Here is a 23,206-nt window from a genome sequence, read left to right on the forward strand (position 1 = left end):
AGGGTCACTGGGTGGCCCTGGACCCTTTCCCAGGCAACACGGGGCACAAGGCTGGGGTCTACCCTGGACAGCATGCCAGTCCATATGCACAAGCAGACTCAGTTGGAAATTTAGAAATACCAATTAGCCAAACTGCATGCCTTTGGACTGCCAGAGGAAAACTCTCTGCCATGAGAACATGCAAATTGCACACACACAGAGCTGACGTGAGATTCAAACCCACCGAACTAGAGGTGTCAAGCAATAGTAGGAACCCCTGTACAATCCCTCTTTTTGGTTGTTAACTCTTTTTACTTAAACTTTAAATTTCGCTGGTTGATAAAATATAGTGACTTTCTTTTTTGAAGCACTACCCTGGTTGCATTTGTCAACTTGCTTTTCCGGGCTTTGCAAACTGGCAAAAGCCCAAGGAATTTAATATTTAGTGTCAAGGGCTAGATGCCAAGCTTAGGGAGGACAAAATCAGGCGCCACAAGAACTGCTGTAGTTAGGCGTGCTCCACGGGAAAACCCTTAACAAAATAACAACTGTCCAATATTTACTAGAGGATACGCCGGAAAAAATAACGCAGGGGTCTTTATTTCAGACATTCTGGGAGTGAAAAGTAAATCTCCAGGATGTAGTGAAATCTGACATCTGTCGCGTAACCCTAGGCAGTGCTCCTCGTGTTTTCTTTCTTTCTTTTTTCAAATACAGTACATATATAGTTCCCTGAGTTTTTGCAACAACGAAAGAAAACAAACTTCTTCCTTCCAGGGAATGATCGACTTAAATTTCAGCACTGAATAATGCAGATTTTCCACCTGGATGGCTATGAAAAGTGTATTACATTGAAATCCGCCACCTTCATGTCCCGTATTTCCCTGAGCACCAGCTTCAGTAAGATGGCTTCAAAGTCACTACCCGACTACCGCGTTTGATTTATCTCTTTTTTTGGGGGGGGGGAGTCCTTCTCTTTCTCCTTGGCCACGTCACGTGTATCGCCGGCAAGCTACGTTTATTTAAAACCGGCCGCATTTTAAATTCGGCAATTAGTAAAACTGATTTTTTTGAAGCCCGACAGCCACCCGACAGTAAAGCAGCAATCGAAAGCATTTACTAATACCGAGTGTCATTTGGTTAAATGTGTCATTTGGTGTTGTGCCCCCTTCAAATTAGGTTCGGCTTTCCTTAGCAGTGGGTTGATATATCATCGCGCCGATTAATCAGGAATAACGCTGATTTGGGATTATGGAGATCCCAGTCGGGTTAGGAGGAGTTTGTGACTCCCCACGCACTGTTTTCCGCGGACCTTACCCAAGCGTTTTACATAACTTACGAGCTGCGCTTCAGAGTAACAGCGCTGACCCGGAGGACTTTGACTTACATCCCAGGTACAGTTTCTCCCAGGATAAAAAGCTCTGCGAGATCGGACAAACTAATATGCATTCAGCCCGCAAGGGATACGGATTACATTATGGGACATCCTGTGATTCTCACGGAGCAGTGACGGAAGAAGACAGGAGTTCTTGCTTTTCTACGGTACCGGACGCCGAAACCAAATCGGGCCATTTTTCCCTGATCCGACTGGATCGCAAAAAGGAGGTTACTAAGCTTGAGATGGACGGTGTGGAGACCGTACGCGGTCCCTTCGCCCACGGTTTGCATAGGGGCTCCTCTCTGCCTAAAGCGCCCTGTCATAAAGACATTAAATCGCCCGGTGACACATGCATGGGGAGTATCGGAACCGAGTCCGCCTGCACCACCATCTCGGAGACTGCCAGGGAGTTGTGCAACGCCGTCTCGGTGTCTCTGGGTTTTAACGTGGACCGAAACGAGGGCGATCGGGGAGCGGAACACGCGTCCACTTTTCAGCACGACCAACGCCAGGACCCCTATTTATTTGAAGTGCCTCCCTACCAGCACGCCGAAGACGGTGCAAGTACCCCGCTAAATTATAAATGCTTCATTACTCACCAGGAAACAACGTTAAGCGACAGCGATAAGCATGGCGAAATGTTTAAGGCGACCGATTTAAGCGAGTTGCCCTGCGAAGCGATGCCTTTGCAAAACGTAAGGGGAAGCCGCTCCAGATGGGAAGAGCAAACCGGGATGCTTTCGGAGATCAAAATCTCAACTTGCAGAAACACGAATACTTTCTTTCTGAATTGCTCTAATATGCACAGGGCATGCCTCGACGCCCAGGTGCTGCCGACAAACACGGCAAACTATAATCAAAATGATGCTCCGCTGGTTGTACCCAACAGCCGCGCGACTATCGTCGCGCACACATCCCCCAGTCTCGCCAACGAACTTGAGCAGAACCTGGACAACAGTCGCGCCGATCATCTGTCCCATAACATCAAGATGACAGCAAAGCAAATAAATAAGGCACCTCCGGGGCCTTGGGATCTCCAAAACACGAGTAACGAGATCTACGACTCCCCGAAGGGCCAGGCTAGACCCGCCGCGTATCAGTACGGTACCAGAGCCTGTAATTCATTCGTTTGCAATCCGTACGAGCACTGGAAGGGGGATGCTGCGCGGAAAAGGTCCGCTTATGATCCCTGGTACCCCAGCGGGATGTTCGGCTGGACTCCCTACTCCGGCTCCCATTGCTTGAAAAACGACAGGCTAGACGGACCTTATCCAGACTTCAGGTAATTACCCATTAATCTCATTTTGGATTATCTAAAATGAATAAACTTTTGCTACAGTAGCCTACCTATATTGCACAAACATACAAAATAAAAGTAAAAATTGCAGTGGAAAAAAAACAGAATACAAAATACGCGATCAATATCATTTAATGTCCCGCATATTTAAATTATTCTTGCGCTTTTAAATTGCTAAATGAAAAGATGCAGTTTTTTCAATAAATTAAACTTAATTGAAAGTTGCACGTATTTTATGTGTATAATGTAGGTATATCGCGAGTTTCATTTTGTTGAATTTTTCAATCGGTACATAAAATGAAGTAGCACCGCAGCCTGTGCGCTTTAGATGTCACTTAATAAAAATTCAGAAGTTGTTTAAATTTGGTTTGAATTATGCTCTTAAATTAATAACTCAGAATGAGTGTTAATTGAGACATGTATAAATAGCAAAACAAAAACCTCGTCCTGTATCTAGTTCTGCCGTTATTTGTGATATTAGTGATAATTCATACATCATCAGATTGTTTTAATTTGTCTATATATGTATTTCTGTATCTTGATATATGTATGCATTTTGTACAAGTGGAGGGTTAAGAAAGTAACTAATTTAGAATAAGTTTGCGCTTTTATTTTTTCATATTTCATATGCAGATTTATTTAAATACCAGTGTTTAAAAAGTAACATTTGTAAAAGTATTGTATTGTATAGCATATTTAGGCTACTTAAAAATAATATAAGCCTATAAATGCCACAGGTAATTATTAATTTACTTTTTTATGGCTTTATGAATGGTGGGTAATAACAGACCTTTAATAACAGATCTTAAAATTTAGTGATTAAAAATGCATTCATTTACCATATAGCATCGTGTGATTATTATGTAGAGATTCGCGGCTTTACTACAAAACAGCAATGCACTTTTTTTCATTCAAGAAAGTGTTTTTAAAAGTTATTTTTACAATACGGTGATTTTTGAAGGTGAATGTTAATGCGCAGTGGATACGTTTACGTTTTCGGACATCAGATGGTTTAAAAATAAATATTAATCGTCCAAAATACATTTATCCTTGCATGTAGACACCTAATATTTGCATCTTGCACTTGTAATATGTCTTATATTAATAAACTTACATGACTTTAATAAATATTCATGTGAGCAGGTCGATCTGAATCAATACGAATGAATTAGAAGATAAAATACTTATTTCGGGTAGTTCCGAGGTTGAGAATATTAAAGCTTTCTTATTGTGTGCTATTAAAATTTTGGCGATCAGAGATTAAAATAGATAAGTAAATATCTGCTTTACTAATATTGCCTATCAGAATGTGTATAGATTAGATAAGAAGGCCTGCGTAAGATGTTAAGCGTGCAGTTCCAGAACAACATCATTCTTAGGCAGAAATGAACATGTATTTATAATCAAATAATTATTTTAAATACTAATGGCTCTTATATGATTTGAGTCTACTTTTAGGAGCCAACAATATAGAAACTTTACCAATGTTTTTTATTTTTGCATTTCCATCTGAGGTCAGGTACCTCCTGAATAGATTTTCCAAAGTTTGCTGGCTTATTTACAGACTTAGTTGGAATAAACCCAGAGAGTGCTCTAGTAATATAATTTCAACTGCTTCATGTTTTAGTTGGAATTGTTCTGTTACGAGCCTGTGAATTTCCAGTTCCTTGTGATTTAATGGGTTATAACATTGATTTTTTTTTAAATAAATTCAATTGTTAAGGATTCCTTCATTATTTCTCCCCTGTTGTTTCTTGGTATTGACACTGATCTTAAGAATGACATTTGAATCGACTGCTTCGAGTGCAGAGCATGAAACTGATTTGCCGCCATTACTTGTCTATTGATTGCTCCTTGAGTGTCATATGATTGAAACAGCTAACTGATGATTGACCGCAGTTCTAAACTTCTTTAATATCTCATTAGCCCAACCCGTTTAACTGGCTTAAGGAGTGCCATATGTATTGCATCTATTCTTAAAAATCCAGGTGAGGTCAGCCGCTTTTCTCTGGATGTAAGACACAAAATACCTGATAGTATTAACTTGCTTTCCACGCCCACAATTATGTCCAGAGAATGGTCACCCTGTAACCTGTGTTGTAAGTGGTATTCAGTTATTAAAAAATTGTGCTTGTGATTAAATGTCCTTTTACATCCACTGCTAGTTTAAGCAACGCCATAAAAAATGCTTCTTTGAAATATATTTTGCAGTTGCAGTTACGCAAAAAGTTTCACAAGGCACCTGAACTGAGCCACATTAAATAAAATTTTTCCTTAAGTCTGTTCCCCGGGCCATACCCAGACATGGCCTGTAGTGCTACAGTTATATGTATTATAAGAAGTTCTGTTAGGCCGTATTGTTTTCTTATGTTAATATAGATTAAAATTTAAGTTCATTTCCAGGTTCATTTAAGTCCAACAAATGGATGAGTAAGTTTGATGCGATATCCAGACAATGGAAATGTATCTTTTTCTCAGTACTGTAGACATTTGTAATATTGTTAGTTTTTATATCAGTTTTGCGGTACTTGCCATTGGTTACATTACGGTATATGCTCTTTATGTGTTTGCGTTATATTATGCAGTCGTGCGTTTCTCTTCCAGGCTGATTAATTTATGTTCTGACACCAAGCTTCAGGTCTGATTTATTTGTTTGTGTGAATTTTACTACTCTGGCTGTACGGAGGGTCAATCCGCACGATTCTTCGTTACATTTAGCTCTAAGAGAAACTGGTATTAGATTCATTTGCTCTTACACCCGATTGCTGAAAATGCGACAGAGCTAGTATTGTTTTTGGGCATGTGATCATTAATAGTCATAGAATAGGCTAACAGAAATGTGTGTGAACACCCATCTGCCACACCAACTAATTACCACAGCAGAAATGACGACCTGCCTACATTCACTTTCAATGGGAAGATTATTTATTCAGTAACTTGAGACAGACATGATATTTCATTTTTGACATTGTCAGGTTGGACGAATATGTACAGCAGTAATATGCCTAAGAATGACATAGTGTACTGTAATTTAATCAAAGAGATTAAGTGTTTAAACGATTAATTTCTTACATTTTATGCAAATATGCATCTGAGTTGCTGTGTACTACTAAAGAAAATGTTTATATTTCTTGTTATATGCAATTTTGCTAATTCGGTCATGTGCCTGACTTTCAGTTTGTGTTTTGAATAGTGTTACTGCTGCTTCCAAATAGTTTTAAAACTAATTTTCTGGTGAAAATTTAGAACTGGCATGATGTCTAATTTTATAATAGTTATTTTTCAGAACTTTAGTTAAAATACAGATGCAGGTATCTATTACATACAATGGATACATTAAGATTTTTCTATCTTGAAAAGCACAATTTTTTTGAAAACATCAGTCTGAATACAGTCTGAATAAATATCAGCCATACTATTTTACAGTCAACAATTTTTACATACGAATATAACTATTGACTAACGACAGATTTAATATTCTTTTTATCTCTGTCTTTCACTCGCTTGATTATTATATTTTTTGACATAGCAGTATTTTTTTAAAGGAGATGATTTATTTAGTCTGTTTACCAGTTTCACAATCATGGAGCACATAACCATTTTATTAAAGCATTTAAACTAACTTGGTGGCCCTAGAGCCCAACAAAACCCATTCAAACATTTGGAGATAGATAGATAAATACTTGACAAGTAAAATATTCAGCAGCTCGTGGAACGAGGAATAGTATCTGATATCTCCTTCACGCGTCACTTAAATATATTTATCTAATGCTTTTCTATTATCAGTCCTTCATTTACCACCCCCTGCCTACAAATAATAAAATTTTAATAAATTGTACATTTGTAGTAACTCAGTAAAGTTGTTATGTAGGCAAATTAATGCAATTATATGTACAGTATTCTTTCTGGTTTGGGTCAGTACAGTGATGAAGAATATTATGAATTCTTATCCGACCGTAGGCCTGGTTCCTGAGTTAGAAGACTTCTTCCTTAGTAGCATTCCTGTTGTCAGTACTAAACAGCCTCTACAGGATGGTTGTCAGTATTTACTGATTTAGTGTCTTTTGCCTTGAAGCTAGTGCAAATGAGCAGTGTAAAACGCAGCTCTGTGCTATAATTGCTCTTGTGATTAGTATTTGGTTTGGTATGTAGTGGCTTAATACTTGCCATAATACATAAATTTTAATTCAGTCGACAATTTCAAAGCATATTGCAGCATGGCAGGAGGTAAGGGGTCCGCTAAGAAATTTCAGATACATATAAACAGACACTTATTTCATGTAGTTATAACCCTTTCAGTGCCAACATTTTTTTTTTACTGTTGGTGTCTGATTAATGCAAGAGACTATTGCATATTTATATGGTAATTTTGGGTGGCAGTTTGCAGGTTTGTCTCAATTGTTTTTATTATTTTCGTGTGGATTCGAAGCACACCTTCCATTCGAGAGTCATACGCATAGCAACCCTCCAGGAAACGTATGGTTTTAATTCATTCTTATATAATAACGTTTTACGTTTTAAATACGATGGAAATATTGTGTGTGTTTGCGTGTATGAACACTGCAGTATTCCGGAAACCCATTTAGGGGAAACTCGATCTTTTGCCGAATACCTGGTAAATTAAAATTAATAAAACAAGGTATGTGATAGTTTGGAGTGAAAGAAATATCAAATATCATGTGAGACTTTAGATGCACATCTCTAACACTCTACTTGTGAGTTGTGATCCCTGATGTCATATAAAAGTATTAACTACGTTAAGAGAATGAAATGTTTATTACGATAATTGTTTAGATGTTTATTACGATAATTATTTTTGGTAATGGTAATGGTATTTATTTACAGATTCTGTTCTGGTACCTTTTCACTGCATGATTTATGTTGTGAAGTGACATTGAATTGTCTTACAAAAATTTATATTTCGTTTTTTTTAAAAGCTACTTTTAAAATATTATTTGGTGAACACTTCACTGGAAGCTTGGGTTGTTTTGGAGAAACAACACTGCATGTTGATACGCCCACAGTATAATAATAATAATAATAATAATAATAATAATAATAATAATAATTATTATTATTATTATTATTATTATTATTATCAATAACAACAACAATGAGTAATAATAATAATAATAATAATAATAATTATAGGCATTGTACACCAGAACTGGGTTTGCATTTGACATTAGTTGTTGTTGGTTAAGGTGATATTTTGTGTGTGTGTGTGCAAAGATGCCAAATCTTAAGCTACTTCAGAATCTGTACTGAATAAGTAATGTGAATTACATGAGTATCACATAAAATATAAAGGGTTATTTCACAATATTCAGTTAAAATCTGCACATCTGTACAGCATGATTCCTGCTCTGGATATTAGAGAAGTTTCCCGCCATCATTTTCCATGGATTTTAGCATCTCTTAAGATGGTGGATTCAGCTGTTAATTCCAAGCGTAGTACCTTAGCCAACAACATTTCTATCTGTGACACACGTGTCTTTCCGGCTCACCATTATGCATGTTTTCTGTGTGGGTCATTAAAAGTGAGCGAGTGTTTTACAAGGCATCTTAAGCTATACTGCGTCATTAAAACAGACATAGATCGTTTATTAAATACCCTTTACCCTGATGTTATTTTTTATGCATTTACCATTTACACATGATATGTGTCAGCCATGTAATCGTTTTGGTGTTTTTTAAATATATTTTTGTGTTTTTTTTGTGCTGAAGTTGCTAAGTTGCTAATAGCAGTAAGAACACTCTGATAGTTGTACCGATGAACTTTATTTCCCAGAGTGTTCTTACCAGCTTAACATCCTGTATATATCTATCTATAAAGTCTACAAGAGGCAAATTACTCATTTTAGGGAAGGCTGACTCTAAATTGGGGAACAAAGTTATGGCAGTTAGTTAGTTAGAGTTGTGGAATTAAAGAGGTTCATAATGTACCTTGGTAAAGTATAGCCTGGGAAGTTATGCTTCAGCTCTCACTCAACGGAGGGACCCCCTAGTGTGACGCTCTTTCTTGGCTTCAGTATTCCAAACGTTTTTTTTTTCCTTCGACGATGACACAGTAAACAGTGCGACTTCCATTTTTTTATTTATTTTTGTAACGCTTCGGCATTTTGTTTCTGCAGTGGGGTGCGAGGCGTTTTAACGGTATCGGGTGGGAGAAGCTCCCCAGCTGCCACACGGCATGTTGTGCAGCGTATGCAGATTGTAAGGTGACCATCAACTAGAACGACGTGGGGGGGGTGACTTATGGATGTCGTATAGCGTTGTGTTCAGAACGTTTCACTTTATTGATTCTTCGGTGTTTGAGTAACAAAGAGGCATAAAGAGCCATTAAGGTTATGATGGAAATAAATGTTATTGACTAGTCATGAAGATGCAAAGACTAATTTACAGTTTGTCCGAAGGGTCTTCTATTTAAAGTTCAAGGACGTAAACATTCATGAAGGTTATTTTACTTCACACAAGTGTTAAGTAGGTTATCCTACTTAATTCAAGTGAAACAAATGCTGTAGTTGTTTTTTATTATCTCATGAAAAGAATGCACTTCTGTCGTACCTGGCCTACCTGTAATAAGTTAAAACTAGCGGGATATAAGCGCATGTTAATTACTTAAAAAAAAAAGTGTATATATATATATATATATATATATATATATATAAATAAATATATATATATAAATAAAATATATATATATATATAATATATATACACACACACATACATATATTGTTATTTTGTTTGTGTGTATTTTCCAAATAATGTTGCGCTTTTGTCTAACAGCTTGGTCTCATCATTGCCTGCAAAGATTTCTTGAAGGCAGATAATTTCCTTTCATACTAAGCGTCGCATGGCGCCACATACTGTAGGAAAGCTTGTTCCAAATATCAGACGGACTCATCTCTTACTGCTGGCAAACAGTAACTGGAAGGAACCAGACAGCTTTGTGGGAGGAGCTTGTGAGGCAGCCACAGAGTTACCATAAACCTCATAAAACCGTAGCGGATCGATGGAAGTTATGTCGCTCTGCGGGAGAAATCCTACTTGCCAGTGGCAGGTGATATAAATCAAACTCAAACCGGAGTCTGAGATAAGAATATTGCCTCAGTAGAGTCATTCAATGGCCATAAAAGCTCCAAACCTAAAATGTTTAAGTGTTGAACTTCTTTTAGAAATGGACAAACATCATTACAGTTTTTACTCTTCTTTCCTGAAGTTATCTAACAACAAAACAATGCAGGGCCATTTAAGAAGACGACTTGACGGAATGACAGGTTAATTGTAGTGAGATGCAAATGTTTTTCTCTGATCACAGAGGAAATTCGAGTAACACTGCTGGAAGCAATAGAGTTGGATGGAATTCTCCATTTGTCTTTCATAGACTGTCGCCCCAGCTACCAAGAGACAAAGATGCTCTCATTATATTTATGTTATTTTCTTATTTAGCTTTCTTCACAAATCGTGCTGTAATTGTTTTGGTCTTCTCCGAGCTGAATGGTGCCAGAACATATGCTGTTCTTTATCGTCCATACACAATGCCCTTCGTGCTATTATCTGGGTTAATAAATGATCCATAAAAAGCAGTTTGAGCAGAACTGGGTGAACAAGTGTTTCATTTGAAAAATAAGGTTCTGAAAAAAATGCGTAGTACTTAGGGACTGGGACTTAACAGCCTGAATATTTTTTCGAAACAGCCAATCAGGTCGTTATTTATGTTTGAGTTATATTACAGGTGACCCATGACTCCAGGGGGAGCTGGTCAGCAGCACAAAATTTCGCTATTACGTTTTATCGTTGCTGATGCAGCTTTCTGCCATATAGCACATACAAAATATCCAGCTGTTAGGTTGACTACAACAAGAAAAGTAATGGAAATAAAAAGTGTTCCCTTCATTCAGTGCATTTGCGTGATTCAAGAGGCATGGTAATTTTGTGCTATATCATCTCAGCAGTAAACTCTTCAGGAACTATGGAGATGGCAATTAAGATATTTTGTTTCTTCGTAATTAAATAAGGATTTGATCATGATGCATTTAGCTAGGCATGCCTTTACTGGCCGCATAATATGCAGAGAAATTTGAATGTAAAAATGTAAAAAAAAAAACCATTGTGCAAAAAGACATCAGCATATGAAACATAATTCAGGATTAATTATATGCAGTTTAATCGTCTGTAATTAATTATGCATGCAAACAATTAATTTAAATAAAAGTGGTACGAGAACTAGATGAAAGGGTTATTTTAATCAATGGTATAACTATATATTGACCATTCCTAATGTGTTATTATTAAGTGGTTTTTATTGGGTCTAACCACCCACCAAACCCATGATCTGAGAGTGAAATATTATGCTGCTCCATGCAGGAATCATTTTGTAGGAATCACAGAGCAGCCAGTCAACTGAGCAGAATAGTGGTAATCATCTGAAATTACAGTGGTATGTTCTTCTTTTGCATCCCTGTCTCCACAGTCTAGTCAACTAGGTTCACTCTAAATTTCAAGGGTGGTTAAAATATCACCCATTCTTGGAGGTTATTATTTGCATGGAAGACATTGTGACAGCCAGCTTCTTCCATGTGACTGTTGTCATCTTCAGTAGATACCATGAATTTAAATGGGATGACAAGGGCTATACTGTGAGTCTTATTATAAAAAAGCCCTTATCCTCATTTCACTTATATGATATGTTATTGGCATTTTACAATTTAAGAATTTGAACCTGATCGTGTTCTAGATAAGTTGCGTTGCACTCCTTCTAGATTTAGATAAGTTGGATGACACTGTGAATAATCAGTTACTTTCAGTGCTTGTCAGTTAAGATAAAACGTCAGCATTTGAACATGGAAAATTTACTTCTGTAACACAGTGGCACACTTTTTTGAAACTGTGAATATAAGCTTGACTAGCAAGAAGTATCAGCTTAGTACAGCTAGTTTAACTTCAAGTGATTGTATCTTACAAGCGTGTTCTAATTTATTTTTTGCGATTGCAACACATTGAGACACCATAATATTCTTTATTTTTTATTTAGAAATTGAATTCAGTTTCCACTTAGATAGCTTTAGCAGACACTCTAGTTTAATGCCCGTATTTATTTCATCGGTCGCTACGGTGATTACCATGGTATCAATGTCATGTGAATATGCCTTGAACTATATCTGTCCTTACTGCTAATACATGACGTAGGTCACACCATAAAGGACTTTAAGGGAAATAGTGAAACCCGATTACATAACTGTGACGAGTATTGCGGTTTAATTTACTCTTACGCTTTAAATGTGATTTTTCCCTTCTCCCTTAGACATTTATTGACTAAAAAAATAAGTTATTAAAATGTGGCTAAGTGTTCTATTAAAGTGTTAGTCATTTATAAATAAATGCGGAGAATGTCTTTTATTATTGATGTCACTTGTCTCTTTTAATAGGTGTATGTGCTGGCTGATGTCTGGTGGCGAGAAGTAATTACATTATCATAATACTTCATAATGCTCAGTATTGCTCTCTTCGTCTTTAATTACATTGTTGTTTGAACGAAGATGCGCTTATTACAGTCATTCTGCTCAGAGCTGAATATTATAGTTTTGTACACTGACAAATTTTATGATGCATTATAAATATAGATTAATATTTATATGTAATTCCACTGCAATTAAAAGCTGAAATGCTTGTTTTTTAATTAGAATCTTTTAAAATTAGAGCATGATTTTATTATTCAGTTATTTGCACAGAATAGCTGAATGTAATGGTCCATGAAGATAAAATTGTGCTCATGTCACCTGTAGGTTTCATACTTCACCGAGTGACTGTGGGCATGCAAAGCTCTTCATCAGTCATGATTCAGAAGCATAATCCCGCCCCCCCCCACACCCGCGCTTAGCCCTGAGTGTTCCGGCAGGTTCGAGGACGGCCGAGATAGCGTGTTCCCCTTGGAGTTTTTCATCCCGCCCCAGAGGACGTGTCTGATCTGCGGGGACGAGGCTTCGGGCTGTCACTACGGAGCGCTCACATGCGGCAGCTGCAAAGTCTTCTTCAAGAGAGCCGCCGAAGGTCAGTCAGCAGAACAGGGCATGAATTCACAAGGCGCCTTTCTCCTCTTTTCTCTGTTTGTTCTACCCAGATTTATCGAGGAGTGCCTTACACTGCTATACTGCTACGCCATTTTTCTCTGCCATCACTTTGGTTACCTGCAGGCCATCATTTCTGACACCTAAAGATTTATTACTAGTTTTCTTCTTCTACATCTTCTTTTAATAATAATAGTAATAATAATAATAATAAGTGGAATAGTATAGTAGTATTATTAGTATTACTATTATAGTACTTTTCACATTGCTTTTCAGTGTACAGTATTATTGTCATCATTATTATTATTATTATTACTATTGTTATTCATAGGAGTAATAGTACTATTAGGTTCTATAGTAAATTTCTTGCCTCAGCCAAAAGTGTGTCTTCCTGTGGATGCAACGTGATGTTCAGCAGCCTGTGAAGTGGTACTCCAGGATGCGATGATGCAGAGAGCTGTGTTCTCCTGTTTGTCGAACTTTGGCTTGTGTTAATAGGGAAGCAGAGGTACCTTTGTGCCAGCAGAAATGATTGCACCATTGATAAGCTCAGAAGGAAGAACTGCCCATCCTGCCGCCTGAAGAGGTGCTTTGAAGCTGGAATGACTCTTGGAGGTATATTTTTTCTGTCATCATTAGCTGGTTAAAATTATTTTGTAGTGTGGTGGTAAGTATTTTTTTACTATGAATGATAGTCCATTTTTTAGCACTTGAAATATCGCAATCAGATCATTTTTGCTGTTCTCCCTGGTTTGTCGCCAGGACCTATTATGCAAAGGAAAATCAATCATTGTTTTCAATACACTACTGAGTTTTAGTGTTAAAAACACTTTAAGGGATTAAATATTTAAACTACTGTGTAGCAGCGTCAAACTGACGCATTGTTTTAATATACCACTAGTCAGTATTACCAGTGTCTTTCTCAATTCCCTGTAAATAATCGACATAATTTTATATAATTTTTTGTCAGTCATTAAATCCTTCTTTGTACTTATCATATTGAATTTTTTGCTTTTCAAATATGTCAGTTTCAAAAATAAATTTACATACGCTTCCATACAAAATACTCCCCAGACACCATTCACTCTCCTTACATTTTCCCCAGACCTGTATCACATTAGGTCCCAGGATGGATATGCAACAGAACAATTTTCGTCCCTGGCTCCATTTTCATGTTCTTCAACTTCATCCTGCTGACTGTGAAAATTGTGCCATTCTGCAAATAGGTGAAAAATGAAAGTATATTAAAGTGGAACATGAATTAAGGCGTCCAAAATGCTTGTAATTTACCCTCGGTCGTAGACAGACAGAAGGGGAAAATGTGGCGTAATGCGCAGATTGTCCCTGACAGGAATCCTTACCACCATAAAGCTGTAGGGGGAAACGGTAGTGGAACAGTGTGTCCTTGTAGAGGTGAACTATGCTCTTTTGATCATGTCATTGGCTGAATTTTTCAATAGATGATTCAAGTATAGAAAGTATTAAGATGCTTTTCTGATTCCAGCTCAATTATCAAGGCATTTCTGCTTAAAATTAGTTTCAGAGGTGACCTTTTGCATCCTCACGCTTTGCACTTTGTTTAATTTTGTTAAAAGGAAAAATATTTTTTGATTTATACTTATCAACAGTTTTAAATATCACGCTGGCCTTATTGTTCGAGATTGTTAATGTTTGCTGTGCTAAAAGCTGATCGTAAAAAAAGCCTTAATTCACTTTATTATATAAATCCTGATTAAAATAGCTTGCAGAGATGAGGAGTGCAGATTCCCCAGCGAGCTTTTGTTTTATATGCAAAGACGTACTTCTTAAATAAAAGGCTTGGTTACCTCAGAAATGCACGGCTTTTAATGGTTCTAAATTAACTTTCCATTTTAATATCTTAGAAATGAAGCCTGAAAATTAGGAGTTCAGTAGCTTTTAAAGTTTTCTTACTTATCAAACTCCCCCCCGCAAAGTTCTGGATTTTCACCTCATTACTTACACCCGCCCTCATTTTCTTACGCACCTTAAGCTGTGTTTTAAATCAGTAAGAATGATTGCCAGTGACAGGGAGTGAAAAAGCACGTTAAGGTGGAAATAGGAAAGTCAGAGCCGCGGTGACGTTTAACTGTTTATGTGAGCATTGTGCGTTAAAAGCTGTCGCCACAAGATATATGCGCACAGACACACACACACACACACACACACACACACACACACACACACACACACACACACACACACACACACACACACACACACACACACACACACACACACACAGAGGTGTGTAGTTATATCTTTATATCTCCATTATATGGGGAAAACTGTAATCCCAACATGACCACCTTAACCCCTACCCAACCATAACCATAAGTAACCAAACAAAATACAAAACGTTTTTGATTGCATTTGAAGATCTTTGTGGGGACCTGAAAAATGTTCCCCACAGCATGAAAATACCTGTTTTTTATTACATTGTAGAAGACCTTTGGTCCCCGCAATGTAATATAAACCTAATCCGCACACGTGCGCACACACACACACACACACACACACACACACACACACACACTCACTCACACACCTTTGGTTGTGGGTGTCAGTTAATGCATCTAGTAGTAAATTTTATGTGTGTCGTGCTCCTCAGCAAATATGAAATCAATACATCTTAAAAACTTTAATTCCTGGGAAAGGCTGATTTTGGGTTTCGGAGGAAACCGAGTCCTGCCTGGCATCAGATACTGCTGCTTATGCCTACAGTCATTAAATTAACACAGTTTGTGTTTGGGGGGAAATAGCTACACAGGCAGCACTGTCCCAAGCCTATGCTAGGCATTTTTATAAATGATAAATTAACTGTATGTAAACGTGAAAGCATTTTGTTAATGCGTAACGCATTCATTGCTTAGTCTGGATAAAAATTCATCTGAATTTTTTTTTTTTGTGAGTACTCTTAATTACAGCAAACTGGCTGGCTAGAATAAAATAATGGTTACCTCTGCCATTAATGCAGAGAAGCACCCTTATGTTCCTGGAAAAAGCTATTAACCATTGATTTTATTACTGTCATCCAGTGTTGGCTTTAGAGTTTGCGGTATGTCTTTGTAGCGCTTTTAATGGCTCAACAACTTTGCATCCACAAAATTCCTCAGGGAAGCACTAAAAATGAAAACAAACATTACTGCAAAGTTGGTTGCTAAGATCATTAAAACATTGACAGTACTAGTTGTGTTACACACCAAAAAATGTACAATTAAGAATTTGTAAGGTAAACAGAGGAATAAATTGATGAGATTTATTTTCATTAATTTTTTAAATATATCATTTGTGTGAAAAATAATTTTACCTAGTAAAACATGAATGACTACTAAAAAAATGAATATTTCACAAGAGAATAACATACAATTGCAGAGTTAGAATTTATAATTTGTGTAGAGAAACTGCAACATAAAATTGAAAGTGAAAATGTGCCCTTGAGAGGTAAAGTGGGCTGTCCCACAAAAACAAGGTTTTGAGAAAATGAGCTCCAAAGTTGACATTTTTTCAAAAAATCAGTGTGCCTATATCCTACAATTGATATATATCATAGGTAGCACAGATCTCGGTTTATTTAAAAGATAGATAGACCCTCAATAATTAATATTGGACACTAAACTCATTTTTGACTGACATGTGGCATAGCCCACTTTACCTCTCAAGGGCACAAATGTGTTTCTCATTTTGTCTGTAAAGTGCTGTTTCTCCCGACATGAAGCTTTATAGATCAGGACTGTTCCTATGTCTTGGTTACTCTCTTCTCTTTCTTTATGGTGGCTCTTCCTACTTTAAATGGATCGAAGCTCGCAAGCTGAAGAAGATTGGGCAGCTGACATCTCCAGATGATCCTCCAATTCAGGGCTTGGCTGATGCCGTTCCGTACGTCTCTCCCAAGTCTGCCCTCAACTTCCACTCCGAGCAGATGTTTATTAACATCCTTCAGAACATCGAGCCAACCGTGGTGAACGCCGGACACGATCATGGCCAACCGGACTCTGCCGCCTCTCTCCTTTCCAGCCTCAATGAACTGGGGGAGAGACAGCTTGTCAAAGTTGTTAAATGGGTCAAGGGGATGCCAGGTAGGATGGCTAATACATTATAGCAGTGTTTCCCAGCCCGGTCTTTGGGGACCTGCAGACAATCCACGTTTTTGCTCCGGGAGTTGGGAGGGAGCAGAAAGGGAGCTTGCGGGAGTTTTACTTACCAAGCAAGTAGAGGATATAGAACCCAGACATCTGATTGGTTGGTCCTCTAGTTCCTTGGACCAACTTCCTCTACAATCTGATTGGTTATCTCTCTGAACCAGTCATTTTTCATTCTGCCCTCAGAACATTTTTGTGTTAAAAAATTTTTGTGGTAAAACTCATACGAGCAGAAATGTGGACTGCCTGGCAGGCAGCTGGGAGCGAGCAAAAACATGGACCATCGATGGTCCCGGAGGATTGGGTTGGGAACCACTGCATTATAGAACATGACATGTTTGGAATGACATAAATACTTTGAATTGTGGAAGTATTTCTTTATTAAAAGCACAGGCACATTTTGATATTGCACCTGTTTTATCCTGGTGAAAAAATGCAGTTTTTTTTAATCTTGACCAAAATGGAGAGGGGATGGAGGCAAGACAAACGCGTAAAAAGGAGAGACTAAAACCTGAGCTCAAACTAATATCAGTCAACGGCCCACACTGGACCCAACTTACTCTCAAGTGGTGCAATCAAGAAAATCAGTGTCTATTAGGTTAAAAATACATTAACACCTTTAAGGTCTGCTTTTCCTCTTTCCCGGGGGCATGTAGGGGTTCCTCCTTGAAGAATTTTCAGGCTTGGGGGGGTGGTGGACACCTCAAGTTAACCTGCCTATATGAACAGTTGGAGAACTTAATTGGTGCATACCCAAAGACCGGTATAATGCAGTATTAAAAATATCTGGTAATAGTACTTCATATGCTTGCCATTGCAGTTGCAATAATGTATCCCTATGGCTGTTCCTCAGTGCAGTTTTTAATTCACTGATCTAAAATATTGCCTGCAACCTCATGTTTTTTCCGAGATTGACGAAAAGCTGTGAGCTCATTTTTCTTCGTAATTCACCATGAGAGCACAGTTTCGATGATGCTGCTATTTCATTAGCACTTAGGTAGCTAGCTTTTACAGCCACGTCAAAGTCAAACTAACTTTATTGCCGACTCAACTCTATAACACACGCATCATGCACTGAGATGAAATATCGTCCGTCATTGGGCATAGTGCAAAAACAAGTAACAAATATAATATAAATTTATGCAAGACGTATAAACACGAGGCATCTATCTAGACATGGACATAAAACAAAAAGTTTAGTCAGGTGGGAAGGATTGTGCAAATAGGCATTGAAACCGAATGAAAAGATGTGCTAAATATATAAAATTGATTTTAGCTTTAATGTTACGGAAACTGGTCCCCGTTAGTCACTAGTGTCTTGATGATTGAAAACATAGGTCTGTTTTTTCCGTCCCACCAGCAATTCATTTATGTTCATTCTCTGAATATTATGTTCTTTTCAGCACTCTATTGTCCCTTTCCAAGTGGAAAAACTAAGATTGGGGGGGGGGGGGGGTTAAAATTAATGTGTGTGCTTTCCAGACTCATCTTTCAGCTTGGATTAGAACTTAAACTAAGGCAGCAGGCTGTGGCATCTGTCGATTAAAATTCGCCCGCAGCTATGGCACACGGCTGTAATTTCATGTGAACTATTTTTTGTGGTGGGAATTTGTGTTGCATCGTGTTAAAAACAGGCACTAACGATTTTTCGATCATAAACGTTTGTAGTAGTTTCTAAATTGGGAGTCGCATTTAGATTTCTTTGTCTTCTAGCAAAAGGATTTTATCATCGGTTTGAGAACACCCGTGGACCACTTGTATGTACAGTAACTAAAAAAACTTGAAAAGCCATTTTCAAGCCACTTAAGTATTTTTTAGATTAGTGTAGTTGTATAACTCTTGCTCCAATACTGCTCACACTTGTATCTGGGAAATCACTGGAAGCTCAGTCTAGCTGCACTTATGCCTAGTTGACCTCATGCCAGCATGAATTTTTCCAGTGTGCTATTTGTCTCATTTGTACGTTACTTTGGACAAAAGCGTCTACTAAATATGTAAATGCAATTTTACAGGTTTCCCAAATTTGCATGTGGACGATCAAATGACCGTCATTCAGCACTCCTGGATGGGGGTGATGGTGTTTGCCCTGGGCTGGAGGTCGTACAAGAACGTGAATGCCCGCATGCTGTATTTTGCCCCTGACCTTGTGTTTAATGAGTAAGTATATTTACTCCGGCCGATTTCAGTTTACTTCCAACGTGCTTCAGAGGAATCTAGTGAAAAGGGAATTATAGATTAACATAGCAAAGGTTAAAGCTAAAGGTAAAGCAGTAAAAATCTGTCAAAAAATGTCTATTGAAAACAAAAGCTGTAAGAGTTCCAGTCCACCTCATTTCCAGTCTAGCTCATTGTACAGCTCCCACTGGTTGTTCTAACTGAGCCAGAATAAGTGTGTAGGTGTCTTTAGAACTAAAGTTTGCTGGGGAGAGGAGCTGTTTTGCTCAACTCATTGTCAGGACAGCCAGTGATGGTTGGCAGGTCGGCCTGGTATGTCACCGCATGTGTCCAGCATCAGCTTGGAGGTCTCTCAGCTGACGCTCATTGGTTTGTGCCCTGGATGCAAACAGTAGCCAATCACAGGAAATGTAGTAAGTCAGCACTGATACCGACTATAGCAGCCGTATATAGACCCGACATCTACCACATACAGCAGCACCTGCAGTGGTATTTCAGTTAAGCTGCGTTATAAATAGCTTAGAGTATCCTAGACTGAAATAATAGGCACTCAGTCTAGATCTTAAAACTGTGACGAGGGGGCGTCGCTTACAATGGGACAGATGGTTCCATAAACTCGGAATCTTCCAGCTGAAGCGTTTCCTGCCAACAGTTCTTGTATTTATTTTTATTAGTGCTTTTATTTATTTATTTATTTATATTTCAAAAGCTTTCAAGGTAATCCCTGTTTCTGTTTCAAGCCCTTAGAGAGTTCCCCCCTCACAGGAACAATTAAGTTACGTTCTTGAAGTTAAATACTTTAAGTACAACATTGTTTATCATTGTGCATACTTTGTAGGGCTATCCTTGCATTGGACTGACATTCAGTGATGAGTTCCCAGAGTACTGAGCCAGCAATTTCAACACTGCATATTTCAAGTGAATTCACTCTAGGCCACTCTATTCTGTTTAATTTAGGTCAACAGATGTGAATTTTTATTTTTTTTCTTGTAGTAATGCATTGTAAGGGGCAATGGCTGTCTTGTCTCTGTATAATGCAATGATTGGTACCAGGAGGAAAGGTTAGAGTATACTGAGATCAGCCTTAAAATTTACCAAATCAAACAATTCATGATGTATTATACTATAATTTTAAGTTTAAAAAGTAGCATATATGCAAGTAAATGAATTATATTAACAATGGATTTATTTACTTCTAGATTATTTTTATTATGTACATTAATCAGCACTGTGCAAAAACATATTCTCTAGTTACAGTTTAATTCTGTGCATTTAGCCTGGTAATGATTCAAGTGCAGCAGAGTTATTCAGTTTACTGTGGAATGTTATGAGAAAATTTACAGTACATTCATAACCAGACGGGGGCAGTAGTGAAGATACAGCCATTCAGTGTGATATCAAAGGCAGGAGACTCTCTGTTGTCTTCCTCTATGTTGAGCCTTAGTCTAAGCAATCCTCATCCCTCTTCCTCTGTCCAGCCGACGGATGCATGTCTCCAGCATGTATGAGCACTGTGTCCGGATGAAGCACCTCGCCCAGGAATTTGACCTGCTCCAGGTCACTCAGGAAGAGTACCTCTGCATGAAGGCTCTCCTTCTCTTTAGCATCAGTGAGTATAGAGGCCATAGTCTTACCCTTAACGTACGTTGGTACAGTACATATACTGGGTATATAGGAAGGCTGAGCATTTCAATAACTCTCTACAGTTCCAGTGGAGGGTCTCAAAAGTCAGAAGTATTTTGACGAACTCCGGATGACGTACATCAATGAGCTGGATCGCCTCGTAAGCTACAGGAACAAGGTCAACTGCTCCGAGAGATTTCTCCAGCTTACCAGACTCATGGATTCCCTTCAACCGGTAAGAATCTGGCCACCTCAGCTGCCAGTATCATCGTTTTTTTTTTTTGCAAAACAATTTTCCAATCAAGTTCTAGGTTTGGCTACATGTCTTTTAACCCTTAAGATGCTACAACGGTAAAACAATAAGCAGACAACAGTCAGCCCCAGGTTAAGAATGTCTGACTTACGGGCAACCCGTACTTAGGAACAGACTGCCATAAAGCCTATTATTTAAAAATTTGGGTTTGGGTTTGGGTTTGTAATAATGAATGCTCACACTACTTTGTGATGCTCGTGAAAACTATATATAGTTATTTATTATTACTGTATAATTATCATTATGAAATTTTCAGACATTTCAGCTTTGACTTTAAGACAGACTTAGGTAAAGGATATTGTTCGTAGCCTTGCGACTGCCTGTCTTGAATCAGTACTTAAACATGAACACAAAGGAGTCTCCTTGGATGATGAGCATTTGTTAAATTGTGGTGAATATTCATATTGATTTGAGCCCGTTCTCTCTTTGCACATACAGATTGTGAGGAAGCTGCACCAGTTCACGTTTGACCTCTTTGTGCAGGCGCAGTCACTCCCGTCAAAGGTCACTTTTCCAGAAATGATATCTGAGATCATTTCTGTGCAGGTGCCAAAGATCCTTGCTGGTATGGTCAGGCCAATTCTGTTCCATAAGTAGCCGCTAATGTCAGCCATTTTCCCTGTAACATTTCTCACAACGGCGCCTGACATTTTTCCATCAAATGGTTCCATTAGCCATTAAAATCTGTCACGATTACAGTTGCTTAGCCGCTAATCAGGTGTAATCGGCATCATTTTCTAAATTAGCGATGGTTTATGATTTAAGATACTTTTTTAATGTAAAATACCCATGTTCTGCTTTTTATGGTGGTTCTCTTGGGGCGTCCGTCATGTCATTTTGGGAAAGAATAGTACTGCGTCCGAGGAAGGGAGACATACATCATTTTCAGGATTAAGAGATTAATGACAAATATGCAGTTATTCGTACGTCGATGTTTGTAGTTATGATATGAATGAATGATTTCTACATATTCATCTTGCCTTTTCAGATTACAAAATTCTTTAAAAAGCAAAAAAAAAAAAAAAAAAAAAAATCAGATATAGACAGATCTAGGTCAATAACTCAAACCCTGTATCTATATTGCTGCCAACGAATGCTTATAGGTGTACTCTCCTTATGCATATGCCGGCATATACTCATGCATGCATAAATACACATACTACATGCAGCTTCCCAAATTCTTTTTGAAATTAAAATGTATCTGTCAGAAATATCAAATACAGAACAAATAAATGTATGAATTCATTCATTTATAAATTGTCATGATGCTTGTCAGAACCACACACAGCACAAGTAAATAGCTAATTCATGGTATATTTGTGAACAATATCGTTTGGCAAGTCATTGTTTCATTTGTACAATGTGATGTTTACAAGAGATGTGAAATGTAATGCCCCCCTCTCAACAAACGCTAAAGGAATAAGCTTGTTTTGTTAACTTTTTATTATTGTTATTCTTTTTTTTATATTGCGATTCTCATCTTGTAAAGCTGCCATTGTTTGTGGATACTGGCTTGTGCAGTGATTCCCAAAGAAACGGGTCTCTGGTATTAAACTGTTTGTGACTCTTCATACTTTCACTTGTCGTCTGATGCGTGGCAGTCGCACACATTGGCGCATCTCAGCCCTGGTCTTTTAGCAGCCCATGTGCATGCAGAGTTTGGTTCCAGCTGGACTTTAATTTGGATGTGAATACGCTGCTGATTGAGTTGTGATTTTGACATTAATGGAAAGTTTGGGAGGGATCTGTTTGGATCCATATCGCCGAATGAAATTGAATTTCTTAACTCGGCCTTTAAAATAATGATTCAGTTCCAAATGCAATTTACACAATTATTAAATTCTTAGATATAATTATTTAGATGGCTCTGGAACAATTAAACACGCCAGAAGATTATTCAATTATCATTTAAATAAACTAAATCAAGTAAGGGTAACACTTTCAAGATTTTTTTTATTTAAATATGCTTCATAGACTTCACAGACTTTATGTAAATCTCATTAATTACACAGGAGCGGCAACAAATCAGGGGTCCTTTGGTCTTAATTTAAGAAGATATGTGTTGTATTTTTTCACTCTTACTCCTTGGACTGTACATCGCACTTATGTTTTTTTTCTTCAGTCTGTCTTCAGTAGCTGTTCCAATCACGGCTGGAGTGATTTAGGGCTTATGCTGGAAAGCATAGGGATTGAGAATAGGAGCAGGGA

The 23,206-nt window shown here is 37.8% G+C and overlaps 1 protein-coding gene across 1 annotated transcript; it reads left to right on the forward strand.

The window, feature by feature from the left end:
* Window positions 1-481: 481 nt before the first annotated feature.
* On the forward strand, window positions 482-22,567 carry LOC125751194 (uncharacterized). The gene is made up of 8 exons (XM_049029818.1): window positions 482-2,639; window positions 12,559-12,710; window positions 13,226-13,342; window positions 16,549-16,824; window positions 18,900-19,044; window positions 20,541-20,671; window positions 20,769-20,920; window positions 21,437-22,567. The coding sequence occupies exons 1-8, from the start codon at window positions 1,231-1,233 to the stop codon at window positions 21,593-21,595; spliced, it is 2,541 nt and encodes an 846-aa protein (XP_048885775.1). The 5' UTR covers window positions 482-1,230; the 3' UTR covers window positions 21,596-22,567.
* The last annotated feature ends 639 nt before the right edge of the window (window positions 22,568-23,206 follow it).

This window comes from Brienomyrus brachyistius, chromosome 10 (genome assembly GCF_023856365.1).
Source record: "Brienomyrus brachyistius isolate T26 chromosome 10, BBRACH_0.4, whole genome shotgun sequence".
Taxonomy (NCBI): Eukaryota; Metazoa; Chordata; class Actinopteri; order Osteoglossiformes; family Mormyridae; genus Brienomyrus; species Brienomyrus brachyistius.

What these genes read in the sequence shown, in the direction of transcription:
- LOC125751194 (XM_049029818.1), top strand. Translation starts at nt 1,231, where the DNA reads ATGGAGATCCCAGTCGGGTTAGGAGGAGTTTGTGACTCCCCACGCACT. An exon ending in CTTCAAGAGAGCCGCCGAAG is followed by an intron (nt 12,711 to 13,225) that starts GTCAGTCAGCAG and finishes TTGTGTTAATAG; the next exon opens with GGAAGCAGAGGTACCTTTGT. An exon ending in AGCTGGAATGACTCTTGGAG is followed by an intron (nt 13,343 to 16,548) that starts GTATATTTTTTC and finishes AATGGATCGAAG; the next exon opens with CTCGCAAGCTGAAGAAGATT.